This window comes from Podarcis liolepis, assembly GCF_965112155.1.
Source record: "Podarcis liolepis genome assembly, chromosome: 15".
Taxonomy (NCBI): Eukaryota; Metazoa; Chordata; class Lepidosauria; order Squamata; family Lacertidae; genus Podarcis; species Podarcis liolepis.
In genome coordinates, this window is record NC_139566.1 from 15,833,014 (window position 1) to 15,854,794 (window position 21,781).

The 21,781-nt window shown below is 47.5% G+C and overlaps 1 protein-coding gene across 4 annotated transcripts; it reads right to left on the reverse strand.

The window, feature by feature from the left end:
- Window positions 1-5,830: 5,830 nt before the first annotated feature.
- On the reverse strand, window positions 5,831-21,377 carry CDC42EP2 (CDC42 effector protein 2). 4 transcript variants are annotated; one of them, XM_083478027.1, is made up of 3 exons: window positions 21,276-21,377; window positions 10,130-10,332; window positions 5,831-9,957 (listed from the first exon to the last, which is right to left on the reverse strand). In XM_083478027.1, the coding sequence occupies exon 3, from the start codon at window positions 9,943-9,945 to the stop codon at window positions 9,223-9,225; it is 723 nt and encodes a 240-aa protein (XP_083334153.1). In that variant the 5' UTR covers window positions 9,946-9,957; window positions 10,130-10,332; window positions 21,276-21,377; the 3' UTR covers window positions 5,831-9,222. The 4 variants fall into 4 exon arrangements, with proteins under 4 accessions (XP_083334153.1, XP_083334155.1, XP_083334152.1 ...); XM_083478029.1 differs by having other exon boundaries at window positions 10,130-10,335; window positions 21,276-21,333; XM_083478026.1 differs by having other exon boundaries at window positions 5,831-10,332.
- Between the last annotated feature and the right edge of the window lie 404 nt (window positions 21,378-21,781).

A 21,781-nucleotide genomic window follows, 5' to 3' on the forward strand; every position in this document is an offset into this window, starting at 1 on the left:
GCTAGTGACGCCACTCACGGTGACTATATCTATATTGCGCAGGCGCAACGGGAAAATCCTCCCTCATAGGAGAAATAAATTTCGCGGTCAAAGAGTCAGCAGTCGAGGACGCATGCGTGAATCTGGAAAGATTTGGCGGGAAAACCATGTTGGTTGACGAGGGAACTAAAATAAGCAATTCGACTAAAATGCAAGATAGTGGCTGTCTTGGGCCAGATATTAATCTGTACAAGTACATTTAATGTTTTGTTCATATCGTATTTATAAAATTTCTTTACTGCCTTTCATCAGAGGATTACAGCGTGACATATTTAAAATATATAAACTCATAAATACATAACATAGCAACAAACAAACAATAAACCTCACCTTGGTATAAGGCTCAATTTGTTAAAATTTTGTGTTGATGCGTTAACGCTTGTTAATAATATTTTAAAAGAGAGAGAGAGAGAGAGAGACATGTTGACCAGGATTCCTTTATTAATAAGGTATTTATTTAATAATATTTCAGTCTGCAAAACAGTCCCCTACAACATCATAAACACATAACAGAACAGCAAAAAAAATGGGTTGGATCAAGCTCAAGTTCACATCCACACAATACAGGGCTTATTACAAAGGATCCAGGGAACTTGAAGCCGCTAAGGGACTGGGAAGTGTGGTTCTATGAGGGGGAAACTACAGTTCCCAAATTTTTTTAGAGGAAACTAGGGGCTTTGAATGTGCCTGCAACATTGCAATATGTGAGGCAATCCTACCACAGCTTGCAGAAGCCTTCTTTGCAGAAACTAGAGGGAAGGGTCTTTTTGGTGATGGCATCCATGCTATGGAATCACCTCACTGAAAACAGGCAAGTGCCAATGGTGATGTGAAAACTTTTTTAGTCATGAAGGCCTTTGAGGCCTATTAGTACCCATTGTTGCATGTTTAGTTGCATTATTAGGGACAGCCAACATGGTGCCCTCCGTATATTTTTGGGCTACACCTCCCAGAACCCCAGCAACCATGGATGGTGGTCAGGGATGGTGGGAGCTGTTGTCCATCAATATTTGGGAGCACCATGTTGGCTACCCCCCATTTTACTGCATTGATTTTAATGAATGTATTTTAGATAGCTGTAAGTTGTCTTGATATTTTGGAATGTTTACCCTTTTCCCAGGCTTTGGAATGACTAGGATGAAAACAGACGCTTTTTGCTGCTGTTATTGGGGGTTGCAGTTTTTATGAACGGCATGTGTTTTTGTGTAAATGTGATTTTATTATGATGCATTTTTACGTATACTTCTGCTGTTAAATATGTTCCACGTCTCTGAGAGATCTTGGGTTGTATTCAATGTTAGTCATACTTGGAGTAGATCCACGGCAATCAAGGGATTTCAGTTAGTCATGCCCCTTAATTTCAAAAGGATACAATCCCTTTAATGTAACAAGCAACTAATAATAATAATAATAATAATAATAATAATAATAATAATAATAAATTAATAAATAATATTGTTTATCTGCTAACTAAAGGAAAGGCCTAAGCACTCAGAAAGGAAACAAAGTGCATAATCTAGCACTTAATGTTTCCTGAGACATGTCTGTTGGGTAAAAACAACATTCTTTTGGTACGAGTGTATTCCTCCAGTAGGGATATATTTCGTGCCATGGGCTTTCTGCTGGCCAGCTGCATCTAGACACTTTCTTGGCATATTTCATAGGAAAAGAATGAGAAATCAACATTTCCCCCTCCTCTGACATTCTGCTTTGTTTTTCTTATAAACTTCCTTTAGACATAATCAAGCCGTTGTCACTGCAAATAACTTAAGAGCCCTGCTAGCAAAGCTTCATCTAGTCCAGGGGTCTGCAACCCGTGGCTCCGGAGCTGCATGTGGCTCTTTTACACCTTTGCTGCGGCTCCGGAGCAGATACTAGCGAGGGGAGGAGGCGCATTGTGGCGGCCACACTCCCCACTGTGGCGGGCGCTGTACTGGCTGTGACGTCGCATGGGGGCGGTGTGTGCGTTAGTCACGCACCGTCCCGACGTCACCTTCCCGGTTTTGCGTCTCCCAGGGTTTTTTTCTTCGGAAACAGGTCCAAGTGGCTCTTTTTGTCTTAAAGGTTGCAGACCCCTGATCTAGTCCCAGCCCCTTGTCTCCAGTTCAAATTTGGAGGTAGACTGGTTATGAACTGGAGGTTGCATTCAGCTATTAGGATCAATCATTGCTGCCAAATCTACTATTAATTTATCTATATGGGTGGGGAATCTCAGGCCTGGGGGCCAAATGTGACTGTCCAGGTCTCTATATCTGGTTCTCAAAACTCTCCCCAGAGTTGGGCCCTGCCCAACACCCCTATTTATTGTTTTTGATGGCTGGAATGAGCCCTTGGACTCTGATAATGCTTCTTGCTTGACTGGATAGAGGACAGAGAGGGGTGTGTGGGTGTAGAAACTAGCCTACTGCACTAAGGTGGACGTTAACATTCATTGCTCTGCCCTCTTTTGCCAGCATGTGGCTGCCAGGAAGTTGCCCGGAAAGAAATGCAGCCCTCAAGACTGAAAAAGAAAACTTCCCCCATATGCTTCCAATATGCATTTTCAATTAATGCACATGAGCCCAGTTGCCAGCAAGTAAAAGGTCTTGATAGGCACAGTGGTCTGGCACTTTCGTCTTGAGCAGACACATCTGGGATCAAGCTGTAGAAAAACAAACATCTAGAGATGAGTGAAGAAACGAAGGAAGTTGCCAGTGATGAAACAGATGCAGCTGGGACATCTCGGCTGTGGAACTCTCCTTGTAACTGCCCCTTTCCAGCAATAATTCTTGCAAAACTTTAGCGGGCCAAAATGCGAGGGAGAAGATTCAAAAGGGACTAGACCCCAGCTGATGGGAGTTGTAATCCAACAACATCAGGAGGGAGCTGGGCTGGCGAATGCTGCTCTGGAGCTTACTGGATAAAGTCACATCGCTCCCAAGTGATCCCAAGAGAGGCTTGACAAGTCTCACAGCTTAATCTGAAGTTTCAGGATTTTAGCATCAGGGTCTTAAGGAAAAGGAGTGACATCTCAGGATATGGCCTAGAATAGGAATGGGGAACCTGATTTCTGTCCCTCCAGATGTGGTCAGACTCCAACTCCCATCATCCCCGATTGCTACCTATTCTGACCCAGGAGAAAACTTATTAGTTGTTCCAACCCCATGGGCTGTAAAAGTTTCCATGGCCCTGGACTGGATGACCTCCCTTCCAACTTTCTGTCATCCCACACAACTCACCCGTTGCTGCTGACCGTTGCTCCACCCCATGAAGCAATGTCTCTCGCCACCACCCCCATCACGTGTGTATGGACACAGTTCCTTCTTTCGCAACAGCTTGGGGGGTTGGAAATTGTGCTTTTGCATTTTGAGAAAGTTAAAGGACACCTCGGGCAGGCACTGCTGATTTTGCAAGGGAATGCAGAGAGAGAGAGGAGTAAGGGCCGGAAGGGAGGGGCTCTGAGACAGGGCCACGGGGTTGCCAAGGAGTCAGAACCAAACAAAGGAAGCCCTAGCAAGCTGCTGGGAGAACATCTGAACCCGGGACAAGGGCCTGGTCCACAACTCTGCCAATGAGTCACTCCTGCCCCTGGACAGTGGGGAAAGAGGAAGGAAGAGGGCGAGAAGATACAAGGGAAAGAAGAGTCACTTGCAAACTGGACTTCTAGTACTGAAAGGCTCAGGAGCACGACTTCAACCCAAGTCTTTCCATCTTGGAGCAGAACCCTTTCCCCAAGGACTTTCCCTTTCCCAGATGAGACCATATATGCATATATATGTCTGGGGAGGGGAACACCTTGCATATTGCAAAGAACTCAGGGGCACCCTTGGGCGCAGTGTTGAAGAGCAAGGGTGGGGAACCTCAGGCTTGGGAGCTGGATGTGGTCCCCCAGGCTTGCCTGTATGAATAGGAGAAAACTCCTAGGGGGATGAGGTCCCTTTGCACCCCCAAAATAAAGTATTTCAGGGGGCCGGGGGGCAAAATTAATGGGCATTGTCATTCAAATAGTGTGTGTGCACCACATCAACTGATCGATTGTGTTCGTTCCGGAGGTCTGTTCTTAACCTGAAACTGTTCTTAACCTGAAGCACCACTTTAGCTAATGGGGCCTCCTGCTGCTGCTGCCGCGTTGCCAAAGCATGATTTCTGTTCTCATCCTGAAGCAAAGTTCTTAACCCGAGGTACTATTTCTGGGTTAGCGGAGTCTGTAACCTGAATCGTATGTAACCCGAGGTACCACTGTACTGCCTTCTCCACCTGGTTCTTGCTTAAATCAGGATGCTTAACAAGCATCTGGCTGACAGCTGTGAGAGCAAGATGCTGGACCACATGGACTGTTGGCTTGGACCAGCTGGGCTTTTCTAATGGTCTTATTCCTGGGATTGAAGTTGGGGCCTTCTGCATGCAAGGTAGGTTTTCTGCCAGAGTGATCCACTGATCTACTAGGGAAGTGGTAGAAGATGAACACAAGCTGTTGTTTTAGACTAGGTTGAACAATTGGTCCATTGCAATCCAGTGTTTGGCTGCCCTAGTTGCTCTCCAGGATATTGGAGACAAAAGGGGCCTTTCAAGAAACTTCATTCACCATTAGGGATGGGCAAACCTATCAATTTCGGTTTCTCTCTGTTTCTCATTTTTCCAACCTTAACTTTAGTTCTCCACATCCATTTGTGACCCCCCCCCCCCAAGTCCTCATGAAATTTCATCGGCACTGTTGAGCAAATTTCTGCTTCCATGAATTTTTGTTTGCAATTTTGAGCAATAAACACATTTTTGCAAAGCAATTTCCCCACGCACAATACATTATTATGTCGTTTTCACTGAGATATGCATTTATGTGCACACTTAGGATATGCATTTGTGCACACGTTACTGGGGCTGGAGAGTCGCATTGCAAAATTCAGAACTGTGCAAATTTTGAAGGATGGCTTCATTTCTGACCAAGTTAGGTAGATCAACCATCAAAAGCAAAATGAATCAAATTTATCTGCCGTATTCCTTCATCATCAGTGCTAAAGAGTCCCCTGTCTGTACACACTCTCCTGCTACTGCAAAAACCCTCAATTTACTGCTTTCAGAGACTATACTGAGAAACTGGAGGAGGCGAGGAGAATGGAAGGTCCGGGGTTCACCTTGGGTTCAAATCCATTTGTGCGCTTGACTTTGGTGAGGGGGAAACCCATGGCAACGAAGGCACTGGTCCGTCATGACTGCTTTGCCATCTCCATGGCCACGGAGACCATAGAAGGGTTACGGAAAGGGAGAGAGGGAGAAAGCAACAGATGCTGCCTGGTTGTAACAGGCTGGCTTTTGCACACAAGGCAGTCTTGCTGGTTCCAGAAATTTACCTCCCATTTGTTCTCGCGAACAATCGGCTTGCAGGCCGTGGGGGGGGGGGACAAACAAAAAGCTTGCAAAAAGGGAATCGGAAAGCGTGAGAGGCAGTAATTTTGCAAAAAGAAAAAGAGAAAAGGTGGGGGCTTCACTCTGGGAGCTGGAGAGAGGGGTGTGGGTATAATGAATAGAATCAAAGCTGCAAAGAGCTTCTGTCTCCAGTCTCCCCCAGTTAGAGAACATTCTGCTTTCAGCGTAAAAAACAAAACACTACACTTGGGTTATATTTGGCAAACAAGCCATGTTTGCAGTGTTTCCATCACCACCAAGGCACACACATTGCTTCACTTCTTCAAAACCCAATTTTTCTGTGAACACCACCCCCTCAACACACACACACACACACACAGAGAGAGAGAGAGAGAGAGAGAGAGAGCGCGCGCGAGAGTGTCAAATAATCCACAATGGGCTTTCGTACTATTTTAAAATAAGTTTAATATCAGTTGCAGGGGAGCCCAAATCTGATCAGGACTGCAGTGCTGGCAGAGGGGGTGTTAACTCTCATCCCTGTGGCGATTTTCTCCCACATATGGGTACCTTTTTCATTAAAGCTGCAAAGAGCTACCTCAAGAGAGCCATTTGCAATGGGAAATTGAAGCTCCCCAAACCCCAGAATTGTGCTTCCAAAGGGTTTCTCCCTCCCACTGTAAAACTCAAAAAAACCAACCAACCTGGATCTCCCATAGCACATCCTAAAGCCCATCTAGTCCAGCATCCTGCTCTCACAGTGGCCAACCAAATACTGGTGGGAAGCTGCCAAGCAGGACCTGAGTGAATGCACTCTCCCTACTTGTGATTCATAGAATAATAGAATTGGAGAGTTGGAAGGGACCACGGGGGTCATCTAGTCCAACCCCCTGCTATGCAAGAATCTTTTGCCCAATTCCCAACTAGATATTCAGAAGCACACTGGAGATATCCGAAAGCACACAGCCATTGTGGCTAGAAGCCATTGATCTCATGAATTGGTCCAGTCCTCCTAAGTTACTTGTGATGGTCACCATCACTGTCTCCTGTGGGAGTGAGTTCCATAGTTTAACTATGCACTGCATAAAGAAGTACCATCTTATGACTGTCCCGAATCCTCCAATATTCATTGGAAAGCAGCCACTAAGCACACATGTACGTATTAGCTTTACCCATCAGCCTTGCCTCTCCCCTGTGGATAGCTCAGTTGTCATGGGTAATCTCAGGTCATGGGTTCAAGCTCCACATTGGGTGAAAGATTCCTGCATTGCAGGGGGTTCGTCTGGATGACCCTTGTGGTCCCTTCCAGCGCTAGTTCTAGGATTCCCTCCTCCTTTCATGCTGTTTGTCTCCCCACCACCAACATCCACCTGCTTCCTTCTTTTTAACAGTTCATACACAGCACAGATGGGGAACCTTATTTCAGCCTGAGGGCCACATTCCCTTCTGGGCAGCCTTCCAGGGGCCACGTGCACGAGGTGTGCAGGGCCAGAAGCAAAAGTGGCCAGAGCAACTAATCGAAACGTTACCTTTGCAGTTTCTACACCACGTTCTCTGGGTAGGCAAGCAGGAAGCATCATCAGTGTTCGAAGACACACTTCAGTCAAGCAAAAACAGAGGAAATGTGTGAAGCAGCACCAGTCCTAGGAAGGCCCTGAGGGCCAGACAGAGAACTCTGAGGGCCACATTTGGCCCCTGGGCCCAAGGCTCCCCACCCCTCCCTGATATAAGTTGCTGGTGCTGTATCATAAATAGCTTTGGGGGACATAAAAATAAAGATTCGCAATATTCAAATTCAGGGCCCCTTTTGAATTTGTTTAAATCCAACACAGCTTTCTAGTGAATTTTGGAGAACCCACAGTGAAACGCTACAGACTGGAGTATCCAATTCTTGGAACAAACCAAGTACGCATCTGGCAAGGAGTCAGTCCTCGAGGAAGCCATGCTATCAAGGAGAGATTTTAAAACTTGGCTTAAGGCCAAAGGTGCTCCAAAGAAGCTGCAGCAGCAGTCTCTGCCCAAAAGTCGCTTGGGACGCTGAAAATGGCTTTCTTGGCGAAGCCTGCCCCTATTCGAGTGTCACCTTTTGTCATGTGCCGTGGGACTGACAGCATCCTAGCATCCTGATGGGGTCCCCTTGCGAAGCGGCCTTTTGCAGCGACAGATGGGCCGGATGAGAAACGGCTGCCAAACAGCCAGTTGCCTGGGGACAATGCCAGGCCACGGTTTGTTAGTTTAACAAGCCTCTATTTATTCTTCCCCTGAAGATGCTGAAATGCGGCTTTGTCTGCTATGCTGGACAGCAGACTACAGATGCGGCCAGGATGGTGCAGGAAAAACCAAGCACAGGAACGGCCAAAAGAGGAGAGCCGCAGCCACGAGGCAACCCTCTCTTCTGAACAATATAACCATATACTGTAACAAGAATTCAGGAAGCTGCCTTATACCATTGGTCCATCTCACTATTATCCACATTGACAAGCAGTAACTTTCTTGAAGTTCAGGCAATGGTCTCTCTCCTGTGCTACCTGGATTGATTGAACCAAGGATCTTTTGCTTGCAGAGTATGTGCTCTGCCACTGACCTGCAGCCCTTCTGCTAAAAAGAAAGTAAGATTCCAGTCCTCATGGTTCTGAATAAAGAGTGGATTCCAAAAGGGACACAGGGAGCTGTCTTCTCCTAAATCAAAACATCGGTTTAACTAGCTCACTGATGGGCAGTGGCTCCCGGCAGTTTCAAACAGAGGTCCTTCCCATGCCTACCTGGAGATGCCAGGTGTCGAACCTGGGACTTCTGCATGCAAAACAGGTGCTCCACAGCTAAACCACAGTCCTCTCTATGCTATTGGCTGCTAGCATAGAGGAGTGTTGGCCGGTAAATAAACCAATTTAACATCCCATCTTTCTTCCATCAGAGAAGGAGAAACACACACAGGGGAAATGGAAATAGTATTAACTATGGACTAAGGTTCAGATCTTGGCGTTTCTAGTTAAAAGGATCAGGTAGCAAGTGATGGGAAAGGCACCTTCTCTGCTTAGGACCCTGCTATCAGTCAGAGCAGGTGATCCTGATCTGGATAAATAGTGTGATGTGTTATAAGGCAGCTCCCTAAACTGCACCAGCCACAGCCAACCTGTATGACTCAGAGTCTTTTCCCATGAAATTCCAGCACAGGAATGCCTCCCTATTCATTAACATGACCATATTACCAGCTTAAGAACTTAAATGAGATATCCTGACTCGTTTACATTCCAAGGCTAGAAACACGGCTTCCTCCTCCCTCCAGCACAGGACAATCTCTGACGACTGCTCAGAGCGCCGTGCCGCCCTTCCCATCAATGAGCAGCGCAACATCGTCCCCGCCACTCCCGCTACAAAGAATGTACAACAACACACACCTCTTCACTGTTGAGGTTTTCTTACCCAACCCATCAATTAACCATCAGCTTTTCAGGATCCACACCCATAACATTTGTTCACGAGGGTAACTTAACAGATGCTTATTAATTTATTGCTTTGCTTCCAATACAAGTTTCAGTAGAAGGGTGTGTTTGTGTAGAGCCTGCCAAGAGCACACAAGACAGGGACCCATCTCAGCTTTTGTCGAAACGGAGTGCTGCATAGTAAGGAGTGAAGCCTGCATTCTGCAAGATGCTCTTTGAAAGCTGGGAGGAATTATATTACTAGTGAAGCTGCACCAAAGGATCTCACACAGGTGTGCACGCACATCCATGCCTGCACACGCACCCCCAGTCACCCAGTTTAACAGCAAAACACTCTCTTATGTACAAAAAGGCTGCGCTTTCAAAGTCACAGGTCCCCCTCCGCCGGCCGCCTTTCTCATTACGTCAAGATTTCCTGTCTGCCGGAATCCTGCAACGGTGCACCCACATCTGCCGTCTGGTGCTTCTCCATCACCTGCAGGACGTCGTCCAAAATCGACGGCCCCAGGTCCACGTGAAGGGAGAGCAGGGAGCCCGCGTGGGACATGAAAGCCTTGTCTTTGTTTTCTTCCCCTGAGAACCCATTCACAGAGGCCGGGCACTTGCCGTTGGCGGTGCCAAGGGGTTCCGAAGTCCTAGCAGACACAGCGCAGGGAGGACTCAGCGCAAGGTCATTCGTCTGGGGAGCGGCTTGGGCTTTGTCGTCGAGGTGCAGGCGCGGCGGTTTGGGCGGGGCTTGAGCAGAAGGCAGGGTCAGCGCCTGCAAGCCACCGATGACCGGCAGGGAGATGGCGTTTTTGAGGAGAGGGGAGGGGATGTCCGAAGGCGGCGGATCGTAACCAGAGATGGTAGCGGTCCTCGAGAACTCGAAGGGCACCATGTACTGGCTGGTGCCACCTGGACTCACGTTGCCCTCTGTCCTGGGCAGGAGGTGGAACTTCCCTTGGAGAAATGAGATGTCACCAAACATGTCATTCTCCCCACCGCTGCCGATATGAATCGTGTGCCGGAAGTCCCCTAGCGGTGGGCTGATCATGTCTGAAGAGAGGATGTCTCGCAGTTTCTCCTTCTTGCCCCTCCTGCTTCCTCTTTTCAGGTAGATGGGCACTTTGGTGGTGGACATCTTTGTCGACTGCTGTAAAGGAGGGGAGGGGGGAAGAAGAAGGGCCGTTCAGTGCTGGCGCTTCAGATTCAAAACAATCATCATCAAGTGGCTGGTTAAAAGGTGAAGAGTCCTTGCAAGAATAGGAGGTTATCAGCCACAATGGGATCGGATTTCAGTCGTGCTTGAGCCACTAACAAATTACCTAGAGGTAAGTTGATTCTGCTGGTAGGACGTGACCTTACGAAGGATTCCCCGGCAGCTGTGCACCTGAGAAGTTCTCCAACGCGGAGGCCGAGCCACGGGAGATTCCAACAGAACTTCAAGAAGTCAATACAAGAGGGAAACCCCAGAGCCACCTCAGGCTGGATAAATTCCTTCCTTCATAACCAGAATCTGTGTGCAGTTCTGCTAAGGAAGAAGAAAAGAGTGATTGAAATTAAGTTAAGAATTCTGTTTTAACAATCGTCCAGTTGTAATTTAAGCCCAACCATAGAGGGATGGACTACATCTCAAGGGTAGAGCATCTGCTTTGCATGCAGAAGGTCCCAGGTTCAATCCCTGATGGGGAATCCTATTCACCCAGAGGACGACATTCCCTTCTGAGAACCCTATTTCTGTGGTGGGCGGGGCCAGAAGCAAAAGTGGGCGGGGCAATGAGCACACATTTTACCTTTGTGCAGCAGGCTAGTTTCTACACCAGGTGTTGAGAATCTTTGGCCCTCCAGGTATTGCTGAGCTACTATTCCCATCAGCCATCGCAAGCATGGCCAATGGCCAAGGATGATGGGAGTTGTAGTTTAGGAGTTTCTGTAGGGCTGAAGGTTCCCCCCACATATTCTACACTCAACCCCTCTCTATCCTCCCTCCAGGCAAGCATTATCAAACTACACTCAGCCCAAGCAAAAACACGGCTGGTGAGGAGCATGGCCGGGGGAGAGTGCCGAGGACCACATTAGGGAGGCTTGGAGGGCCACATCCATTCTCTAGGCCTGTGGTTCTTCATCCCTGAACTAAGAGCTCTCTTTGCTCACCTCATAAGGGCCAAATCTGAAACCTGTGTTGTTTGGGATTGGAAGCATTTCTTCCTGCCTTGGGCCCGTCAAGGTCATCTCCCTCTCCTTCCCAGAATGCCTTCAGGAAGGGCTGGCGTGACCAGACAGCAGACACTTCCTATTCATCTGACCCCCTCCCCAGGCATAGAGTGAGGAAAAGGAGCAGCAATGTCCCCATGAAGAGCCTGGCTGCTGGATCAGACCAAAGGCCAACAACAACAACAACAACAATAATAATAATATACACCATTAGGCACCAGGCCTTTGCCTGATTAACACATTATACCCCTTTTAGATGTTTGTGGAAGGGGGTCCATCATCCCATTCTTACAGTGGCCAGCCAGCTGCCCATTGGGAGCCCCACTACACACGACCTGAGGGCCAACAGCGCTCTCCCAGTTCTGAATTCCCAGTAACTGATATTCAGAGCAATACTTTTGCTGCTCATTTTAAAACAGATTTTCTCCTCACTGTGTTTGGTCAGGTTTTCGAGCACCACTTAGAGGCAGAGGTGGCAATTAAGCGGCATACAACGGTACCTCGGGTTAAGTACTTAATTCGTTCCGGAGGTCCGTTCTTAACCTGAAACTGTTCTTAACCTGAAGCACCACTTTAGCTAATGGGGCCTCCTGCTGCTGCCGTGCCTCCAGTGCACGATTTCTGTTCTCATCCTGAAGCAAAGTTCTTAACCTGAAGCACTATTTCTGGGTTAGCGGAGTCTGTAACCTGAAGCGTATGTAACCTGAGGTACCACTGTACCTGTTTTTGAAATAAATAACAACTAAAACGGCTGATCCCAGCGCCATTTGGCAGGGGCTCCGCTCCCCGAGGCATTAAAAAGCAAGGACACCCCAGTCCATGTGGCCTGGCCGGGCTTGAACAAGCGAGAGCGTTCTGCGGCCGACTCGAAACAGGTGGCTGCTCTGTCAGGGGTGGGCTGATGGATAAAGCGGCCTTTTGTCTGAGCGCCTGGCAGGGCGCTGGTGCACACCAAAGCCTCAAGAGCATTGGCTCGGCGCACTGCTGACAGAGCAGGTTATCACGAGCAACTGTTTAACGGACGAGCCAGGAAGGGAAGGATTTAAAAGGGGAAACGGGCCTCATTTGCAACAACCGCAGAAAAGCAATCCAGGCGGCTTTCTCTCTCTCTCTCTCTCTCTCTCTCTCTCTCTCTGCAAGCGGAGGGTACACAACAGAGAACAATACACCAGCGGCTGAAAGAAGCTGGGCCCACAGCTCTGATGCGCTGCTTTGGACAATCGCCACTTGTTCTCTTGCCCCGCCAAATGCCACACACAAACAGCCATGCCTCTGGGCTCGAAAGCACCACTGCCGAGGTCACCAACTCAGAAAAAGCAGCGGCAGATTTGAGGTTTTCCTCCAGACTTCCTCCAAAGAGGTTAGACGGGTCAGAGTTCATTGGTTTGAGCACCTGCTCTGCAGGCAGAAGGTATTTGGCTTCATCAAAGGGGCGCGGGTGGCGCTGTGGGTTAAACCACAGAGCCTAGGACTTGCCGATCAGAAGGTCGGCGGTTCGAATCCCCGCAACGGGGTGAGCTCCCGTTGCTCGGTCCCTGCTCCTGCCAACCTAGCAGTTCGAAAGCACGTCAAAGTGCAAGTAGATAAATAGGTACTGCTCCGGCGGGAAGGTAAACGGCGTTTCCGTGTGCTGCTCTGGTTTGCCAGAAGCGGCTTAGTCATGCTGGCCACATAAAGCGAGATGAGCGCCGCAACCCCAGAGTCGGCCACAACTGGACCTAATGGTCAGGGGTCCCTTTACCTTTACCTTAGGGCTTCATCTGCATCATAGATTTAAAGCTACCACTTGAAACAGCCATGGCTTCTGCCAAAGAACCTTGGGAACTGTAGATTGTTGAAGATGCCGAGAGTTGGTAGGAGACGCCCCTCACAGAGCTATAATTCTCAGAGTTCCCTGTGAAGAGGGATTGATTGTTAAACCACTCTGGCAATTGTAGCTCTCTGAGGGGCATAGGGGGCCTCCTAACAACTCGTAGCTCCCTTGAGAACTCCCAGGATTCTTTGAGGGGAATGTCATGACTGGTTTTTTTGGGGGGGGCGCTTTGTGGGGGGAAAGCCATGATTCATCTTTAAATGTATAGTGCAGATGGAGCCTAGGTCAGGCAGGGGATGTGAACATCCACCTTTAAAAAGCCAAAAATATCCAGGGACTAACAAGGCTTCCCATTTATCCCTCCCCCGCCCGATTAAAATTTTGCAAACCCACAAAAAGAGTGTATGGGGAATTTGCAAGAGATTTCTAAAGGGTCCCCTGCCTGAGCAACCGACCCCACGTTCTTCCAAGATTCCACTAGGTGGCTGTGTAAGTCCAGGTAAGTCACATTTCTCAAAGGAAAAACTCTGGCTCCTCTCAAGAGCAACCACAAACCACCAACCAATTCTTTAAACCAGAGATAAGGGCTTCCAACTTCCTTGATCTTTGCCCATGTTGTCTAGGGCAGATGGGAACTCTGTCGGTAGACCATGAGACAAGGAACAAATTCCAGTTCACGTTTGTCCCTTTAGAAAACGGACCGTTTCAGGTTTACAGTTCAATTCAAGTTCGTCCCAATCATCCTCGGCAATTTTCTCCCTAGCATTCATAATGCTACAAGTTGCTGAGCTAAAGTGTAAAACGGACTGAAGACTAAGGAAACGTCCGTGTAGCGGAAATGTGAATCGTTGCACTTATTTTATTGATTTATTTATTGCCAACAGTTATGACCTTTCAGCTTAAAGGCTCAAAGAGACTAAAACCTGAAAAAACACAATAAGAGAATGAACTTGAACTAGAAATTGTCGCAAGTTCTGCTGCAAAAAAAAAGAACTTAATTCATGTTTGGTTCACCTGACAATTGTGGGAACTTTCAGGTGTAGTTTTTTTGAACAAATTTTTGAACAAATTCGGCAAACTTCGTTAGGCCAAACTAGTTCATCCCAAGCACCGAGTACACCTATATCCCACCCTCGTCTCCAAAGACATCAGGCCAGCGTACTGGCTAACTTATCTGCCTCTTATCTTTGCAACAACCATAGGTGAGGCTGAAAGAGACAGGGCAATTTGAACCTGGATCTTCCAAATCCTATTCAGACACACTCTAACCCCACAGGCCACACTGGTTTGCAATCAGCTTAGCTGGCACTGCTTCCTAAGATTCTCTGTGCAAACTGAATCCCTATCAAGTTGCAGTTCTCTGACCAAAGACTAACTTCTGATTAGACATGCACAAGATTGGGACATTGAACCGTTATTAAGACGGTGGTGCAGTCGTGGCTTCCCATTCCAAGCTACTTGGGCACTGCACTCACCGCGGGTGTTGCTTCCAGGTGGCGTTCAACCGTATACCACCAAATTCAGGTTGCACAAGTCGATTTGGAGCTCTTGTACAACAAACACACTGTCCATCCCCACGCCACAGAAATCCAACACTTTACAGAGAAAATGCATCAGAAAGTGTGGGATTAACTCTTGCTTGATGAAACGTCATCTAAACTCCACAAAAATCTGAACGAATGCTCAGGAAACAGGTCGCACGCCATCTAACCTCCCTGCAAACAGATCGGGATGAACGTTCCACACTTTCGCCAAAAAGGACACGTACTTTCATCCCTTGTAAACTTTTGCCTCCCCCATCCTTCCCTCCTCAGGTTCTCTCCCCATCAATGAATTTTAGATTGTGATATCAGCCAATCTAAAATTGTCCATGGGGTATCAGCTCCGGCCAAGGCACAACAGATAACAGGAACAATCAGGGGAAAGAAAGACGTAACATCTTGCAAGGACAGGAAGAAATACCAAGGACAGTATAATTGCCACCCACAAGAAGAACAAGGATACAGTTTGAGTTCCTCACTTAAAATTTTATAAATCATTTAATGTGTCAACACGAATAGAAGTTATTAATATTGCAGTGGTTGAATAAGGGATTATTATTATGACCGGAATGTAATTAAAACTGATGAGATTTCGGAACGCAGAAATAAAGAAAACCATCAAATCTAGCACGTGGAGCCCCCACTCTAACTAAATTATATAATTCGCTAATTGAATGATTGGTATTAATAATTGTATTATAAATTGGTATTGTTATAATGAGGCTATTATTGGACTGTAATTGAAAACTAATAAAAATTTATTACAAAAAATGATATTGGAACAGGGTGCCAAATTGAATAAAATATGGGGGGGGAGGTAAACTGCACGCTACATAATCGATCGCATGACACAGTGCACAGACACCATTTTAATGGCAACTCATCAGCTTATGGGGAGGGAAAAGGGACCTCAACCCCTAGGAGTCAGCTCCTATGGATTGGAAGCAGCTCAGGGCAGGGACCCCGCCTTTGCTGCTTATGTTACTGTGAGTTGTGCACCAATTAATGGTGCTGAATAAATGCAGCACAAAGGAAGCGAGAGCAGGTGGCAACAGCAGCAGCAACAAAGGCCTGCAAGTGATCATGAAAGCACTTTTCGAGCAGTTTGAAGATGCACCTCGAGGTGTCAGAGCAGCTGCACAGAGGGAGAACAAGAATGAGATGGGCAGACACCTGCTATGGGGTTGTTTTAGCCTGGAGAAATGGCGGCCTGACATTCTTCAAAGACCTGAAAGGCTTCCATATAAAAAGGAGGCAAAGACTTCTTCCCCAGGGTGCAGCAAGACTAGATTTAAAATGGGCTGAAGTTAGAAAGGAGATTTTGGTTGAACTTTGGGGGCAGGGCTCTCCTTTTTACTGTGTATTAGTGATTGTTTGCACACTTTCAGGACAATTTGCACCCACCAAAGCTGCAGAGCAGCTTTCCAATCGGGAAATGTCCCATAACTTCCTGGTGAAATTCTGTAACTTTTCGTATCGCAAATGTACCAGAGGGGAGGAGGCCCCATTGTCCCGCTTTGGGGCTGGTCCACACTTCCGCTCGGTCTGTGACTAGAAAGCACAAGTCCAAGCTGTTTCATGCTTGACCCACCCTTTCTAGTCATAGGTCTGAGTGGTTTTCCCCTTGCCCCACTCCTTAGGGAAAACCTACTAAACCAGAGCAAACTCAAATTGCTGTTTGCTCTGATTGAGCGCTAAAGAGCACTTTCCCCCAGGATGAAAGCAGCAGGAGCAGAGGCAGTGTGGATGAGCCCCTTGTTGCACTATAGCTCAAAGTGTGCCCTTGCAGACAACAGTGGAATGATGTGGCCTATATAAATCCACTATCATTGCATCAATGAAATGTTGCACAATGCACTTGTAAAGGGCGGTCAGAATACTCTTTATTACTGATCCTTTATTACTATGTTATGTTATTGGATTAGCATTTTAGATATTTTTTTATTATACTGTATTTTTTAAAAATTCTGGTTTTAGTTTTTTCATTTGTTGTATCAAGATGTCATCAGATGTCAAGGAGATAAAGAACTACACAGCTTTTAGAAGTCATCTAAAGGCAGCCCTGTATCGGGAAGTTTTTAATGTTTGACACTTTGCTATGTTTTTATATGTGCTGTAAACTGCCTAGAGTGGCTGGGGAAACCCAGCCAGATGGGCAGGGTATAAATAATAAAATTATTATTAGGCTTTTTTGAAGGTAAAAAGCCACTGACAAATACTACTACTACTACTACTACTACTACTACTACTACTATGGTAGCTTCCTAGTCCTACCACTAACTGCCTAGAAATCTGCCAGGAAATCCATATCTACTTTCTGCCTGCTGTCAGTGGAAGTTTTCCAGCAGAGGCTTGACCATGCTCTCATGGGGTGACCTTCACCTGGATTTCCTGCCCCAAGCAGCGGAATGGGCTGTATGAGGCCTCCTTCAACTTTAGGGTCCTGTGAATCAGTGTTAGAAACTCAGATACATGGCTCCTTAAACCAGGGTTTAAGGCTACATTCACCAAAACGGAATGTCTAGTTGCCATTTTGGAACCAGACAGCTTGAAAGTCTTATTTTTTAATACAACTTTTTAATTTCTGAAATTAGCTCTGAATGTGCAGATAAAATATCACAGAATTTTACAGGTTATGTTGTTAGTGTGTGAAAACAGGCAAGAACCAAGGATCCCCAGGCATGATGGTGAAGACATCAGGCGCCTTCCTGGAACCCAGGTATATTCACTTGGACACTGCTGTCTGTAAAAAGCAATATTGGGAGGTTGTGAAGCTGCAGCAAAATGTGCTCAACTCCTTCCCTGCAGACTGTTTCTTTCTGATCCAAGCTGCCTTTCCACTTGCTATCACTCATGACAGCTAAATAAACCCCCACATGGTCAGAGGCTTTATACTGCTGACCAACAGAGGACAAGGGACACATAGAATCATAGAATCAGAGTTGGAAGAGACCACAAGGGCCATCGAGTCCAACCCCCTGCCAAGCAGGAAACACCATCAGAGCACTCCTGACATATGGTTGTCAAACCTCTGCTTAAAGACCTCCAAAGAAGGAGACTCCACCACACTCCTTGGCAGCAAATTCCATCCTTGGCAGAAGGCTGCTGTCTCCATGCTCTGCTTAGATGGACTTCCTGGAGGCATTTGGCCAACCAGGGGTTAGAAACAGGATACTGGACATCTAAGAGAATTGGGTGACCTATTCCAACAAGAACTATCAAAGAGAACCTCCATCTCCAAGTACCCAGGTGTTAGGGAGGTGAACAACAGGGGGTGACTAAAGCAGTCTGAACACTTGCAAGCACAACACAAATGTTAAAAACCACCATCAAATCACAGCTCACCCCCATTTACACAGGTGTGTCCTCCTGCAATTTGTTTTTCTTCCCCCCATGAAAAAAACCAACCCTGAAGTTCCATGAGGACCAGCACCTTAAACCAACCTGATCTGTGATTTTTACTGCGCAGTAAAAACTTTGATAGTGGGCTTGTTTTTTTAGGAAATCCCATGTAAAAATTCTAGAGACTCCGTTTTCATTTTACCACACCTGATGTTTATCCAGGTTCCAAGGGAAAGTGACGGGGGGGGGGGTGTTTGTCTGTCAGCAGGTGAGGAGATGGGGAGAGCAGGGCGCACTTCCTCCAAATGTGCCCACAGGTCCAAACATGCCAACCACCCATGTTTCCTGCTTTTACCACTGTCCCCATTCGAAGCACAGGAGGACTCCCATGAGTACATAAAGACATATGCACAGGGAGAGAAGCATGGGAACCCATGGGAATTTTCCCCTGACAAGGATGCAGGCAGAGTAACACACTGAATGAAGAGAGCAGGCGAACACCTCACAAAACCAACGAGAATTGTTCCTGTACATTTGCCTAGCGACTGAAAATGCTTACGAAGAGAGGGCATATATCCAGCTTCCTCTGCCCCCTCCCCCGGCACTATGTCATTTATGTGCCGTGCCCAGTTAGCCCACCCACCGACCCCTCTGTATCCATTTCAGACTTCCCACAGCCCAAGTAGCATCCAAAGATAGCTCCAGAAGAGGGGAGCGGGTTTCTAAAGTTACAAAGGTATTGTCCAATCTAAGACCCTGATGCAAGTTTCACGTGTGCTCACCTGTTCTGTGAAATCAATGCCATTCAATTCGGATGGGTCTTTAATAGCTGGGCAGCAATGGAAAGGGCTATATATTGGGGGCAACTTGGGGAGGGGGTGAAAGAAGGGTGGACACTTGCAGAGGGCTTTATATAGCCCAGAAGATGAATCTCTGGGGGGTCTGGTGGTGAGAGGAGAGAGAGAGAGAGAAAGCACTACAATGACGCCAGCTTCTAAACCCGAGAGTTTATAGTTACTCTGCCAGGCCTGGAAGATCAGAGACGCCCTCCTGACCACCACACCCCTGTTGTAAAAGGTCCAAGATTTATTTCACACACACACACACACACACACACACACACACGTAGCTGCCAGGTTCCATTCCTTAAATACAGAGAGGTGTGGAAAGCCGGGCCAAGACAGATGGGAACAGACATGTCTGCTTGCCATCTGGCCAGTTTTTAATTTATATTTAAGAGAGAGAGATTGGTTGTTGTTTTTCACTTTTCTTTTTTTTAAAAAAAGAGATCTGTCTTCTGCCCCTGTATTATTCCAGAATTATCACAGTTAAAACAAAACAAAACAGAAACAGCTGACATTACATGATCAAGTGTTCCTTTCTAAAATGCAAAGTGCCAGGGTTTCCAACGTACCCAGCAAAGCCCAGCCCGGGCTGCTCTTATGCCTTCTACTTACTTCATTTGCTTCCAAGGCCATCCCAGAATAAATATCCCCTGGGCTACTTGCAAACAAGGCAATGGGCTGCATCCAATGCTATTCCTACTCAGAGGAGACCCACTGAAGTTAATGAGGATGAGTAACTTGGGCCCATTCGATTCTCTGGGAAGAACTTAGCTGAACATAACCCAATATTAAAAACAGTACGCTATCGTAAAAAACAATAAAAGAAAGCAAGGCAGTCAAGGGTAGGAAGAAATGAGGAGGGGAAATTGTTCACATGAGCTGGAAGAGCATCTAAGTGCAGGTAAGGGTGAACGAAATGAATAAAATGGGATCAGCACACTAGGGATACCAAGGAACAGCTAAAGCAGCTTTTGCCAGCCTGATGCCACCCAGATGGTTTGGACAAGTAAAAAACATCTGGAGGGCACACAGTTGACAAAGATTGGGCTAAAGCATTTTTGACAGAGGTGGAGAAACTTTTTTTCTAATGAGGGCAACGTTCTGGGCAAGGAGAAAACTTGCCAGGAGCACATGAGGGTGGAGTTGGCACCAACAAAAATGGGAAGAATAGCCCTTTCTCTCTTTTTCCACCATCTCCTTTCCTCTCGCCCTTTTACCACCCCATCCATCCAATTTTTCCCCACTGCCACCTGCATGAAATTAGACTGATGGCCAAATGTGGCCCTCAAGCTGCCTCCACCCTCAATTTAGTGCTGTGTAGCTTAGAAAGAGACAACAGGAAGAGGGGAGAGGGAGAGATATCTCTTGGGTCACCTAATAAAGTTTGACAGGCAGCACATTGAGAATGAGACACTTCTTTGCACAGCATGTTTAACTTAGTAGAAACTCCGGCCACAAGATGTTGCAATGACAGGGACCACTGCCCAAAATGGCTGGGGTGTGGGGAAGACGCAATAAATTCCGGGTTGGGGGGGGGGTTATCAGAGGCTACGAGTCAGGAATGTTAAATAGAACCTCCCCGTCTGCTAAAAAAGAAATAGCAAAAAATAAATATAGAGGGAGATCTGAGCAGCATCTGTCAGAAATAAGACTGGGGTCGTCCTCACGTAAAAATAAGGCCCACTGGACTCAACGGGTCTTCCTTCCGGATAGATATGTACAGGATTGTATCACTGGTGGACCTTTTTGCAAGTTTTCTGTGACCCTCCTTAGATCCAGTTGCTTCTGCTGCTGCGGCTATAGACACAGGAGCAGAGGCTGGTAAAGGTTGTTGGCAAAAAGTTGCCGGGTGCAAAGTGAAGTTCTCTGCTTCGCACCCCCCCCCCGGTTGCTCAGGGAGGGGCTAGGAAGTAAGCAAACCCCACCAGCCGCTCTCCGCACTCCTTCCAGTAAACTCTCATTCTTATGGCACGCGCTGAATGTTGGATCCCCGGCGGGGAAGCTGGAAGATCCCGGAGCCAAGATCTGTATCCTCCTTAGATACCCCGCGCCCGCCCCGCCGCGTGGCTCCCTAACCATTGCGCGCAACGCCCGCCGCAAAACACACACACACATCCCGTTCTAATTAATCTAGAATGATCTCAAACCCGCCAACTCTTGACATCTGCAAGGGGTAAGAAGCAAGGAAGTGAAGGCACCTCTAACGACTCAGGAGCAGCTAACCCAAAACAGCACCCCCACCCCCCAAAAACTTCCCACCCCGCCCAGTATATATCTTTTAAAAAACGATGTTCATACTGTAGAATGTGGAACGATCAACGCGGAAGAAGGGTCGGGGGTGAACAGAGTCGGGTAGAAGGAAAAGAGAGATCCCCCGGTTAGATTTTCACCAGGTAGGAACTGCAACCCTTGGGCCTCTGAACATGTGCAGAGTGCCTTCCCCAAACACTGCAAATCCTCCTCTCCCTACACCACCAGCAGCATAAGTTGGGCAATCCCTGAACCCCGGCATCTCTTCAGGGCGTTGTCAATGGGATGGATCCCCACCCAAGATCCCACAATGATCTGGATCCCCACATAAATACAGAGCCCCCCTAAAGATCTTGCGGGTCAGGGACGCAGCTTTTAACCAGGTCTCCCTTCCACCCCGGAACACTCCGTATTTTTGAAGGCAGTTTCCTCGTTCTCCGCTCCCAATGCGAAGCCGTTTACTCACCCCGGGCTCGCAGCTGGGCGGCGCCGGCTGCTCCTTTTCCTGCGGCAACTGACGAGCAAAGAAGGAGCGAGCTCCACTAGCCTGCAATTGCCACCCACCACAAAGCCCCGCCTCCCCGAGGCCACCAGCCAATCCAAGGCGGCTGCTCTGAGCCGCAAGCCCCGCCCTTCTCTCAGACTCCTCCCCTCGTCGCTTTTCTGCTTTTTTCTTTTCTAAATTGCATATTGCGACAGTCTTTTAAGGAAGCGAAACCCCTGGGCTTGTTGTGACCCAAGAGCCCCTGAGCGTGTGCAGAGGAACTTTGATTTTCGCTGCAGCCGAAGAAAGGCTACTTACAATCCCAGACTTTCCTGCAGGGGAAAGGACGATAGTTCAGCGCTGACGGCAGGGGCTTTTTGGGTTGCAGAAAAACCCAAATTCAAGCTCAGGAATCTCAAAATAGAAAATTATCAAGCAGCCTGTGATGGGAAAGACCCGTCTCTGTGATCCTGGATAGCTGCAGCCAG